General features: G+C 42.4%; 1 protein-coding gene across 1 annotated transcript in view; it reads left to right on the forward strand.

Annotated features, from left to right (window-relative positions):
- Window positions 1-7,402: 7,402 nt before the first annotated feature.
- Window positions 7,403-13,397, forward strand: part of SMS (spermine synthase) — a 42,979-nt gene continuing 36,984 nt past the window's right edge. Inside the window, exon 1 of the mRNA XM_014879729.2 lies at window positions 7,403-7,713. Coding sequence (XP_014735215.1) covers window positions 7,662-7,713 — 52 coding nt within the window. The 5' untranslated portion in view covers window positions 7,403-7,661. The remainder of the gene's footprint in view (window positions 7,714-13,397) is intronic.

Consider the following 13,397-nt stretch of genomic DNA (forward strand, 5'->3'; position numbering starts at 1 on the left):
CTGACAGTAAATAAAATGAGATCATGGCCTGCTGAGTTGATCGGTATTATCTTACTGTATTGTTTTTTCCCCTGGAAAACTCATCTCTTTTTCCTAAGCACATGCTGTTTCTTATTTACAATAGAAAACGGAGAAGTTTGTGCAAAAGTTTCTGCTAAGGAGAAAAGTTGAAAAAAGGAATCGTGGCTCTCATCCCCACATGGCAATTCTTATTTCATGTTGAGAGAATCACTGAATAGAAGGAAATTAATTCAGTCTGTTCAAAGCACTCCATGAATGTGGAATTCACCTGAACTGTTCATAGGCAACTGATATAAGCAGAACACATTTTATCTGATCTGGTTTAAACTGCAGATGAGATGAACTACATCTTAAAACTGACTCTCTGTTGTTTCTGAATGCAGTCAAGACAACCAGATCAAATGCAGGCTTCTGGATTGTAGACATCCAGAGTTAGAGGAGATGAGTTTTCTGTGCAGGATGCACAGGAGAGCCTGATGTGCAACAGCTGTTCTGCACTGGCACCTTGGCCTGTTTCTTTAATCTGGAAATCCCTTTGCAGAAGTGAGCATTTTCTGACTTGGAATTCATATTGCACTTGCAATCCAAAGGTTCACTCATGACAGGCATAATAGTAATACCTTGTCTCACAATAAGAAAGCTGAACTCATCAACAAAGTAATACCCCTTATAGAGTTCTGAAGGGCTGAGTTGAGTTTATGACTTAATTGTAGCTAGTATGAGTTATTGGCATGTATTTAAGCATTTCGTTCATTCTACTTGGTTGTATATTTTGAATGATGTTACATACAATTCTGCCTGGAAAGTCAAATGACCAGGTGAAAAAGAGTGTTGTTCTAACCTTGCCTGCAGGCAAATACTGACATCCTGGCACCCTTGAAGGTAGCATTAAGTCTGTCTTTGACTTCAGAGGCAACAGAATTTCATGTAAGAAGCCCTGAATCCAGTATATAATACAGATATGAGAATAAAATTCACACTATCATTTATCAGCATTTCTCACAGAGTGCACACTGAGGCATCATCACTCAAAAGAGAATTGGTAAAGGTAACTAAAAGGAACAACTTTATGAGAAACAATATTGTAAAACATGTATATAAAGTACGTATTACTGATGTCTAGTTAAGGTAAAATATCTTTCCTATTTGTTTTTTTCTTTTTTTTCCACTCCCTCCCTTTTGCTTATCTGTTCTACTGCCTCCATGCTGTCTGGATGAATTCATTACTCTAATTTCAATCAATTTACCATCCATTCTTCTCTGTGCAGGGATTCTCTCCATCCATAAAAAAGCTTTGATCAGAAAGAATATTATCTTCTTCATGTTATGAGAGGCTAGGATTACAAAATATCATCCCACGTATATTTTCCCCTAATATAAAGAGTTTTACAGGGTATAAAAGAAGTTCTTTCACCCTGATCAGGTTGCTTATGGTTTTTCTATACTATTTACATTGTTTCAACTGTAACTGCTAATGTTGGTCATAAGAAATGAGAATGGTGTCCCCTGGATACAGAATGCTGTGATGAAAAAGATTTACCTATTCAGTGTATTTTCTGATATCTAGGGCCAACCACTTCCTGAAGTCACCTGCATACCATGGAAAATTTTAATCAATAGACAGGATGCTGTAACTTGAAGGGATTGGGGAAACCTGTGAATTATTGGTTTTGTGACAGTAATTATTAGGAAATATAAACAAAACAGAAGAAGAACAGGAAAAAAATACCCAAGCTAACAACTAAAACCAGGTTAATATAATAGAAAAATTATTCTTTTGTATTACTGGTGGCAACAAGGCCTATCCTGAAGTCCCAACCATCTCACACCCAGCCACCCCTAGCACTGCTTATCTGACCTCACCTGAGCTTGCTGTCATTCTGCTTCGTGCGTGGGGAAATGAGGCATCAGAGTCCAATTTTTTCTGTTACATTCTTTTTGATTGTGAAGCACAGGTCCTGTCCTGTACTCTGTAAGTCACCACTTGGGAGTGGTTTAGATATTCTAACAAGTTGATGCAGCCATCAGACATAACTTCTATAGCTTAGGTCATAAAAGAAGACTAGTACTGGCAGGCCCTATTGATCCCTGAGGAGATGCATCCAGACAATGTGACAAGCATGATAGAAGGTGGACAAGCCAGGCAAGTCCTTTGGTTGCTATGATCATCTGATGTGGTACTGGGAATCACCTGATGAGGGGACCTGATATGGCATCAGATGATGACTGGGGACAAAGTGAGAAATAGGGGAAATCATCTGATAGGAGTTATAAAAAAGGTTCCTCAAAGGCTATTTTCAAACACCAAGAGGGACTTCTTACAGGATATAATTATTCTGAGAGATGACACAGATTTTAAGGAAAAGCTTGATCAAATTTTGTTGCATCATGTGGTGAGTTCACAGGCAGGACTGTGTTTGGGATGGAAAACAGGGATGTTCGCCCAGCCTTTCCTTGTATTTGGTTTATGGGTGAGGAAATACTTATTAGGATTCTGGGGAATTCTGTCGAATGGTCAAACGTAGAGAAACACAGAAAGAAATTCTGTCAGGTCTGTGGCATTTTGGCAGTTAGGAAAAAACCCAACCCCCCCATTATATTCAGGTAAGAGGTATGATGTGGGCTAAGCCTAGAGGATGCTGCTGGGAAGGCAAATGTAAGCAAGGGTCTGTAAGTGGTTTCAGTGGCTACTTCTCAGTGTTATCAAAATAATTTGTTCGTCTCTGTCAAGGCTAAAACCTCACTAGTGAGTGTTTTAACACAAGCAAGGTGCCCCTGAAGAAGATGTGCAGGATGACCAGGATCCTAGCATGACTGGATTTAAGGTCTCACCTCCATGGTAAATAACCTCTGACCAAAGGAAGCTGACTGGAGTCTATTTGGACTAAAGGAAATCCCAAGGATTCACACACAGCACTCTGGCTGAAATCCAGCAGAGGGTTCTCAAAAAGCAGTGAATATAATAGCTGCTATAATTTATGGTAGCACTTATTTAAGTAATTAACTCTTATCTGAATTTGCTAACTTCCTGAAATTGTTCTCTTGTTCTGTGAGAAGTCTTACATCCTATGATATAATTTGACTCTCTAGGGTCTTTCTTTGCAGAATTAAAAAAAAAAAAGAGCGAAAAAGAGAGTCTTTATTAATCTTGTAATCTACCTGAGTAAGTTTCCTGTTGAATCAATATACTTTTCTTTAAAGTTAGAGATTTTTCTCATAACTTCCAGTAAGATGTAGACTCCACACTGCCTAAATTTAATTTTAAATGGATAGTTGTCTATCTTTTTTTAAGCCTCTAGAGCTATGCCCCAACAAGCCTACATATTAGGTAGAAAGCATCCAAGAGAGGGGGGATAAACTGTATTTGCTTTTGTAAACATGCTCAGGCACAAAAGTAGAAATAAGAATTAAAGAAGTAAATTCATTACAATAATCAGTTCTATTTTTTCTAGCTATATTAAACAGTTGTTCACCTCTAGAAAACACGAATTTAATCTTATATAATAAGATGTTTCGCAAAGTGGTGAATTTCAAGTTTGGTCACAATAGTGATATCACATTGTCACCTCAAATAATTTCTACAACAACTATTAACTTACAAGACCCTTTCCATTCCACCCCACCAATATTCTTCTAAAATGAAGCAGAATCTTCCCTCTCCTACCTCTCAAAATTTACCATGACTTCTGTCAATGATGAGCAAATACTTAAGGACTAGATCTGTGTTCAAAAAAATAAAATTCATAGGGAAAAACTGATGCACAAACAGTGAAGATGATGAAAGCACTTTCAGGGTTTGCACCAAGTTCTACCTCTCTTCTGTTTGTAGCCCCTGCTTTTCCCCCATTTTGGTACTGTCTTCTAGCAGGCATTTCAGATGGGGTTATATGTTTACACATGCTATTCTGCTTATTTAATTATATTGCATTAATGTTTAACAATACTTTGAGTATACAGAACCAGGCATGGAGAGAGAACTCAAGTGTACGTATATTTTAGATAAATATGTTTAATTTCAAGGTTTCAATTAGCATTGTGAGGTGGCCACATTATCCCCAAGTGATAAAGTCATGAGAGATACAAGTGTTCCTAAACAAGGGCTAACGCAACCTTTGTGAACTCCTGTCTTAAATGTGTCATCACTTTAGAAACCTTTTAGTTATTCGGGAAAAAAAGTTTACTATTGTTAAGCAACCCTAGTGAACCCTAGGCTGGACTCAGAAGGACCTGAAGTTAATGAATTTCTGAAGAGGTTATAAACATAAGGAGAAAAAATATTTTTCTTAAATGATGTTTCTTAGCTGTGTATGAGAAGTTGGGTTTAACTTTCATTCCTGAGGTGAACTTTGGATTGTGGCAGTTGTAGGTTAAATATTTTCAGAACAATGAACAGAGGGGGATGTAATCAGAGAGGATGAACAGGAAACCTGTGATTAAAAATGCTATTACACCCTGCTTAAAAAAAATTGATACTTGAAACACTGGGTACTTCAGCCTGCTGTGGTCCTGTATGAAGAACAGAGGTTATGCAGGCTAAAACACACATCTAGTGCAGGTTACTGCAAACTATACAAAACCTTTGTCCCAACTATTTTCCAGTGCAAGATTGTTCCCATCAGCTGGTATCCTGAATCTGTCCAGTCTACCTGTAGAGGGTATGGTCTCTGTCCTTGATTTTCAGCACAAAGCTTTCCAAACACAAGTGCCTCAACCCTTTTTTCCCTCACTTTTGCAGTTTCTACTAGTTTCAAAATATGCACGTAATCTCACACTGGATAAACTCTTTCCAAACAGTCTGTGCTAATCTTAACAATGTGATGTCATCCAAACTCCACAGCATTTGTGAAACATGCTTTAATATTCCAGATCTTTTGATCTTGTCTCATAAATCAATCCCTTCATCTCCTTAATTATTTTAATTGCTCTTTTAAAAATTCCCTTCAGTGTAATTTTCTAACAGGAAGATTCACAAAAATATCCCAGGCATGACCTAGTTAAGTAGTATATGCAGAGCAGTTGTGCCAAAGAAATGGAAGAGAATTTTGTTAGTTCCTTCCTCAGCAATGGGATCCTTCACATGGAGGCTTAAATTTTGTAGATTTTGTTTTTATGCTTTCCTGTAAAACCATATGCAATTTACTGTTTGCTTTCACTCCTACATATTGATATTGCATCTTTCTTTCTTTTGTTGATGGTTTTCTTACAGTTCTACCAGTTTCCAAGAGGAACCTCTTCTTTTTATTCTTTTCTACCCTTTATTGAATTTGTTCATGTTGTTTTGCCAGCTTTCCCAGTTCCACCTAACCCAATGAGCAGCTGTAAAAGCCATTTATGGATAATAACTGTCCTTTAAGTCAAAGTTTAAGAAAGAAAGACTTCATAGCATTCTTTGTAGTAAGTCATTAGCCTTTTCATCTCTTCATCCCACTACGAAACCATAAAATTCTCATCATATAAAAAAGGACACAGTAAGATCACTGTTCTTTTTTCCATGGCAAATTTAATTAAAAAGATGATGTTTCAACTTTCTCTAAGTGCCAATCTGAAATGGTTTGCCTTAATTTGCAAAACTAATTCCAGGAAAAGATTTGGATGACATATTGATGTTCCTTATTTTTTTTTTCCTGTAAACCCAGGAAAGTTGTTCATGTGTATGTAAGGGCATAATTTAGCAAGGCACTTGGCACGTATGAACAAATACATTTGAAGGTACTTAGATGGCAGCATCACTATTACCTCCTTCCAATTATTCCACAATGGAAAGACAATGTAATAGGTTGAGCAGAACACAAGGCATTGCTCCCACTAATGAGAGTAAAAATCAATCCAGTAAGATCCTTTATGGAATGAGGTAACTGAAACCACTGCAGCAGCCACAAGCAAAGGTGAGAGATGGAAGAGATTTTAAAGAGTAGAGATTTTTTATTGGCTGTCTTGTGGCAGTTGCATGTCTGGAAAAAAATGTAGAGAGATTGAAGTCGGTAGCAAGGAAGCAATGATTTTGGTTAAATGAAAAAAAAAAAGAAAAAAGAAAAAAAAAAAGAAAAAAAGAGATGGCACTAAGAAAAATCAGAATTCCTGATGGAAATCTGCCACCCAAACTATGTAATCTCCTATAACATCCAGGATTGGATCAAAAACATTGAATGGGAACCTGCAAAGCTGTATATTTTAGCTAATTAATCATAAAACCCCCCAGCCTCTCATGCATGAGCTGTGCCAAATTAAGACCATCTGAAGAAAGTATACTTACTACAGACCTGCAAATGTCTATGCATCTCCTGATGCACATTTCCAGTGAATGTTTCTGCTTTGCTCAGGGTGCCTGTGTGAACTATAACTGTTCAAAAACAAGGATACTGTAAGTTTGCCCTGAAAAAAATCTCAGTGAAAGTTATGGAAATAATCACGGTAGCACATTAGATTACACACTAACAATTACTTATAAATCTCTTCATTTAATTTTGGAATCATGTGAAACCATTGATGCCATGGCATTGTGCAATTCTACTCTCATTCATGCAATAAAATTAAAGGAATTTGCCAGCTGGCAAAGCTCCTGATAACTGACACAGCCAAACATCTTCCCCTGTTCTCAGCACTGGTGAGGCCACACCTCGAGTCCTGTGTCCAGTTCTGGGCCCCACAATTCAGGAAGGACATTGAGGGGCCAGAGCATATCCAGAGAGGGACAACGGAGCTGGGGAAGGGTCTGGAGCACAAGTCTGATGAGGAACAGCAGAGGAATCCGGAGTTGTTTGGCTTGGAGAAAAGGAGACAGAGGTGACCTTATGCTCTGTACAATTCCCCGAGACAGATGGGGCTTGGTCTCTCCTGCTAGGCAGCCTGCGACAGGATGAGAGGACACAGTCTTAAGCTGCACTTGGGGAGATTTAGGTTGGACATTAGGAGTAATTTCTTCACAGAAAGGTTAATGGAATGGGCTGCACAGAAGGATGGTGGAGTTACCATCCCTGGAGGTGTTTAAGGAAAGACTGGACGTGGCACTCAGTGCCACGGTCTGGTTGACACGGTGGTGGTCTGTCACAGGTTGGATTCGATGATCTCAGACGTCTTTACCAACCGAATTGATTCTGTTGTATTGTGATTCTGTGATCAGTCCTGTATCTATCTGCTTCTGGATACTATTCTTCTGGGCTTGTAATTGCATGTGATTCATGTAAAGTGTGTCTCCAGCACGCTGTTTTACAGTTATCCGTTATGAACAAAAAGACTTTAAACAAAAGACTTTACAGACTCCCTGGTGGTGATCCCTCTGCAGGGAGGGACAGCGGGCAGCAGGTGACACACAACGGCCCCACGGCCGCTGCCGCTGCGATCGCTCCCCAGCCTCAGCTCCGGGACACCATTACGGGATTTCAGAGGGCGGGTGCGGGTGAGCCGCACCCCCAGGGTTCCGCAGGGCTCTCCGGCCCCACCGAGCGGGGTCTGTGGGTCCGCCGCATCCCCAGGGTTCGGCAGGGCTCTCTGGCCCCGCCGCTTTCCCTGGCCCGCCCCGGCCCCGCCCCGCTCGCTCCCCCCCGCGGCGCCGCCGCAGCCCCCGCACATATAGGGCCGCTCCGCCGCACGGGCCGCGCCGCCGCCGCCGCTCCAGGCATGGCACAGGGCTCTATCTCACTATGGCAGCAGCAGCGCGGCACAGCACCCTGGACTTCCTGCTCGGCGCCACAGGTAATCGGGATAGAAGACGGCGGGGGACTCGCACCTTCCCCACCTTCTCCCCCGCCCCGTGTCGGTGCCTCGCCGGGACCGCCGAGGATGAGGCCCGCGCGGGCGCCGCCTCCGGCCCTTTCCCCGCCGTTCCCGTTGGCCTGTGTTTGCCCCCGGTACTCGCCTCTGTCCCTGGGCAGGCGAGCGGCCCGCTGCGGCCTCCCTCCCGGAGCCCGCCGCCCGGGGAAACCAGCGGGGCCGGGCCGGAGGTGCGGGTTTCCCGCGGCGGCTCCGGGCGGCCTCAGGGCGCGTTTTCCCCACGGGGGCAGGGGGCGCGGGCGGGAGGTGCCGAACCGCGGGGCCGGGGGAAGGGAAGGCGAGCCTGGCTGTTGGCGAGTGGCCGGGCCCGGGCACCCCCGAGGCCGCCCCGGCGCTGCGGCTGCACCGCGCTTGAGGCGGGTGCGACGAACCGGGCTGGCCGAGCGGGGCGGGAGTGCGGTGTCACTGCGGTGCTGCTCCAGCCTGGTGGAGGACGCGATTAGCGCTGGCCCGCCGGGCTGTGGCAGGCCGGACCCCGCGGGTATCTGGAGGGGATACGTTCGGGCCGGGAGCTGTGGCGACAACCACGTTTCGATCTGGGTGGAAAGGCTCGATGGGGGAAGGGAGGGGAGCGCCGTGGGCGCCAAAGCGCCTGGCTGAGTGCTGGGCCAGGCCGCGGGCTCGCTGTGGCCTTCCCGCTCCCGGCATCCTTCCCTGGGCCAGGGGATGGCCTGGCCTCCTGTGTCGAACGCCTTTATCCTTCTCAGTTTGCTGAAGGCAGTTCCCTGCATCTGCAGAGAAAATCTGTTAAAAGCTTGGCTTGAGAAAGAGGTTCCTGACCACAGGGGCTTTGCTGTGAGCTGTGCCCTTTGTGGCTTTGCTGCATGTGCACTAGGGAGAGGAGGGTGTTACTGCAGTTGTTCCCAACGAGTGCGCTTTATGATAACGTACTCTGTTTTTCACAGTGAATAGCTTTCAGTTTCCCTTTTACACAAGTTTTTTCAGGGCAGGTTAGCCACCCTAATGGTGTCCTAATAGCAACTGAGATAGTCCTGCTGTTTTCCTTGCACCTTCTGCTTGACTAGTATGAGCAGAATTGATAAGCTAGACTAGTGTAAAAACTAGTTCCTTAGACCCCAACCAGCCCCCAAAATGACCTCTTTGCCTCTGTAGTTGCCTTAACTATCATGGGTTCAAGAGTTATGGCAATGGCTTTCTCAGAAGAGTCAAAATTGCCAAGGATAAAGTAGGTGGATTGAAAATAAGCCATAGGCATGTTAGCTTCTCTATGATATAGGAAGCAATGCTGTTAATTAGAGAATGTGGTAAGGATCTTAACTGTTGCCTTGATTTTAGGTAGGCTTTTCCACTTACCTTTACTTTTGAGGGGAATGTTTGCATCATTCTCTGACCAACATGGACGTACCTAAACAGGGATGGGTTGATGAACCCACTGTAGAAGTGTTGCTGTGTAGATCAAAACAAGAAGGAAGCATTTTTCCCTTCTTATGTTTGTGCCAGCAAAACAGACATCATCAGTGAGACATGAAGAACTTTTTCAGCTGTGACAACTCAGTAGTTGGTTTGTACTTTTTATGTGGAGTTTTTTCTTCTCGTCTAGTGTTTATGGTCCAAAGCACAAAGAGTCGTCTCAGTAGAAAAAACTGTTGGTGATGTGCATGTATATTTTGTGTTACAGGAATTAAACCTTATACCTTAATCATAGACTGTCAACTAATTGAGTTTTTTCCTTGGAATTAGGTGGACAGTTAGACTTCTGAATGGTCTGGAATGCCCTGAAATGGCATTTAGTAACATTTAATGTGTGGTTTTGGATCCTCAGATCTTGTGAGGATAACATGTTATTTCTAGGTCTCAGCTAAAGTTGTTGCATCTTTCTTTGTTCTGGAGAAGACAATCTGTAAACTTGGTAAATGTAAACTCCTTGTTCCTCAAAACATTAACTGTATCCTTGTCTTTGACAAATGTATATTTTTGTATAGATATTAATATAACAAAAGTTGCTAGCTTATCATGGATGGATTAAAAGGGACCTTAAGGGTTATCTACATCCAATCTCCTTGCCATGTGCACCTACATCTTCAGCTAGCTCAAGTTGTGCTGAACCCCATTCAACCTGGCCTTGAACACTTTCAGGGATGTGGTATCCACAGCTTCTCTGAGCAGTCTATCCCAGTGCTTCACAACCCTCATAATAAAGAACTTTTTCCTAACATCTAACCAAACACTACTGTCTTTCAGTTTGAAGCTGTTCCCCCTTGTCACTCCAGGATCTCTTGAAAAAGTCTCTCTCCAGCTTTCAAGTTCCCTTCAGCTACTGGAAGGCTGTGATTAGGTCACCTCAAACCTTCTCTTTTCCAGATGGAACAATCCCAATTCTCTCAGCCTTTCCTTGTAGAAGAGATTCTCCATCCCTCTTATCATCTTGGTGGCCTCCTCTGGACTGGCTCCGGCAGGTCCATGTCCCACCTGTGCTGGGACCCCAGAGCTGGAGGCAGCACTGCAGATGGGGTCTCACCAAACCAGAGGGGCAGAATCCCCTTCCCTTGACCTGCTGCCCTCAGTGCTTTGGATGCAGCCCAGGACACTGTTGGTTTTTTGGGCTGCAAATGCCTGATCCTGGGTGGTGTCCCACCCACCAGCATCCCCAAGTCCTTCTAGGCTACTCTTGATCTTGATCTTCATCCCCAACCTTTGCTGATACAAGGAGTTGCCCACACCTGGATGCTACCCTTGTACTTGGTCTTGTTAAACCTCATGAGATTCCCATGAGCCACTTCTCAAGCTTGTGCAGATCCTCTTGGATGCCATCCCATCCTTCAGGTGTGGCAACCACACCACTCAGCTTGGTGCCTTCTGCAACTGATCCCTTTGTCTGTGTCATTAATGAAGATATTTAATAACTGGTGCTGGTATGGACTCCTGAGAGGCACCACTTGTCACTGATGTCCATTGGAACTCTGAGCCACTGACCATGACCCTCTGGACGTGACCATCCAACCACTTTCTTATGGGCCAAACAGTTCACCCACTGAGTCCAGCTCTCACCAATTTAGAGGGAAGGATGTTTTGGGAGATTGTGTCAAAGGCTTTACAGAAGTCCAGATAAATGACATCTGTACTTTGTAGGAAGGTTGTACAATGGCTTGTTTCATTGCAGTGCATCTTGCAATAACTGTATGTGGTAATGGTGGTTTTTTTTTAAGAATCTGCTTGATCTGAGGGTCAATATACATGTTTGAAATAATTTGTATATGTTTCTCCTTGTTCACTTCTAACATAGCAGCTATCCAAAGGCATCACTGTAATTGTCTACCATCAAGACTGAAGATGATTATAAAGGCTGAGATATTAACAGTTCTCTGGAATCTTTTTATTACTTTGTGCTGCTATTAGGAACTGCTTGTGCTGCAGAATGCTGTGAATTCTGGTGGGTTGTTCTCACTGGCTGACTTACTTTGTATGTTACAAAATCTTTCCCAATAACAGTCCTGGTTTCTTCAGGCAGTCCAGTTGTCTTGGGGTATTGGACTGTGGAGCTTGTCACATACATTCTTCAGGCCTCAAATGTAATCAGCAAGGATCTTGAGAATGGTAACTCTTATGTAGCCGTTTCTTAGTGTTTGCAGTCATCACTTCTGTGAGGTTGTTGGAAATGCCAGCAAAGTTGATAAAATTGTGGGTCAGGGGAGTTAGTGACAACAGGTCTTCTGGTATTGGATTGAGATGGGGGAGCCCAGCACTGCCTTGGAAATGGGTTGCATGAGATGATTAAAGCCATGTACTGCTAAAAGCTGCCAGTTTTTTTTCAAACTTTTCAATAATTTTTTTGTTTACTACAAAAATTTATATACTAATGAAAAAAGAAGTCCTTTTGCCTGCCCTTATAACAATTTCCTCTAATTAGGCATCTCATTAGTTTAAGAATAGTAGTAGTTAAAAATTTAAGCGGGGTGAATCTTTGATAGCTGGATAGCATAGCCTGAGTTTCAGTGATGGTCTTCTCAAGAGCTTATTAAATTAGCAACTCTACAGTTGAGCCCTTTGAACAGAAGTGTTTTGCTTATCTGTGACCCTGGAGTTAAATAGACAGCTTTAGCAGACAAACAGCATAGTGTTTCCTATCCTAAAATACAAGAAGACTACTTTAACACTTATAAAAATAGACATAGCTCTCTGCCCCCCCTTAACTGGGGCATAGAAAACTTTAGTTGTGTCTTTTTATTAGTCAGAATAGATGAATTTGAGACTCCTCAAGATACTTAGTTTGAGGATTTTATTATGGAAGTATATAGATATGTGATGCCTTATACCTGTACAGAGCTGATTTTAGATTTACTGTATGTTGTAAATCTGCTTGCACATGGGAGTTTTTCCATCCATGCATGAGTATGTCAACTAAGCTTGGTTTTCTTGGCTGTTGAGTATTGAACTGATTAATGTTCAAGTTTTTCTAAGGGTGGGAGGAGAGACAGTATGGAGACTCTTGTGAGATTTGGGTTTTTTGCTTCAGAACGTTGCTTTGAGAGGCAAATTAGTTGGAAATCAGTTTGAATTGTCTCCATGTTTACTGTTTGGGGTTATTGCTGGGGGATTGTGTGTAGTTCATGGTACAGTGGCACAAATAGTTGTGCCTATAATACTTAAGGCCAGGACACAGATGAGTGAGCTGGTGGAGGAGAGCAGTGATTACCTGAGCTGGCACAGTTACTAAAACAAATGCTTAAGAAGCTCTTGGATGAATTACACACTGGAAATGCTGGGGTTGGAGTGAGTTCAGGTAGGCAATGCTTAAATTTTTAAGAAAATTTTAAGTGAATGTTTGCACATAATCTGGTCTTCCTCAAATTAATATCTTCAAGGAGCTAGAAAGAAGGGAATGACCTTTTGTGGGCTGAGCATCTTCTGTCAGGAACTTTCTTCCTGTCTGCAGGGTTGGGTCTACTGCTCACTTCTGATGCTGCAGGGAGAAAAATCTTAACTATCAGGTGTTCTGAGTGACTCTCCTAAATATTATTTCGGTATTGAAGTTTTTACTTAGGCTATCAAATTGTTAAATACTTGAACTGAATGCAGTTAAGATAATATTTTCATTCCTGTCTTTGTTTGGATTGGAAGTCTTAATGTTCTTCATGGAGCAGTACTAAAGTTTTATGTGCTTATTTTTGGCTGTGCTGATCTAAACTTTTGAAGGGGGAGAAGTCTTGACAAGGTTTTGAGTTTTACAGCTTTTTAAAGCTTTTTTGTTAAGTTTCCTTACTTTAAGAACTAAATTAAAAAATGGTTTTCTGAAAGGGTAATCTCCTGGGAAGAGGAGTGTTTAAGAGAGCTAAATGCTGGGGTGGGGTGCTGTATTGGCTCTTTCTTGCTGCCATCTCGGAAATCTCTACCTTAATTTCTACCTGGGAAAAATGCTGCATGAGTTCAGTTGCATGTGTGTTTTGAGTTGTGTCTTGCTATAGTAAAGACAATTTGGAACTGGTGCTGGTTTGGTTTATTTAGCAGATAATCAGCAGTTCTAAATGTTTAAACGTTGTTCATCCCATATTAAGAAATAGAGGATGTAGGAAGAGATGACTGGCATTGAAAACTTGATATTTTTCTTGAAAACTTGAGGTTTCTTTCTCAATTGTGAAAAAAAATGT

Source organism: Sturnus vulgaris, chromosome 2 (assembly GCF_052056855.1).
Source record: "Sturnus vulgaris isolate bStuVul1 chromosome 2, bStuVul1.hap1, whole genome shotgun sequence".
NCBI lineage: Eukaryota > Metazoa > Chordata > Aves > Passeriformes > Sturnidae > Sturnus > Sturnus vulgaris.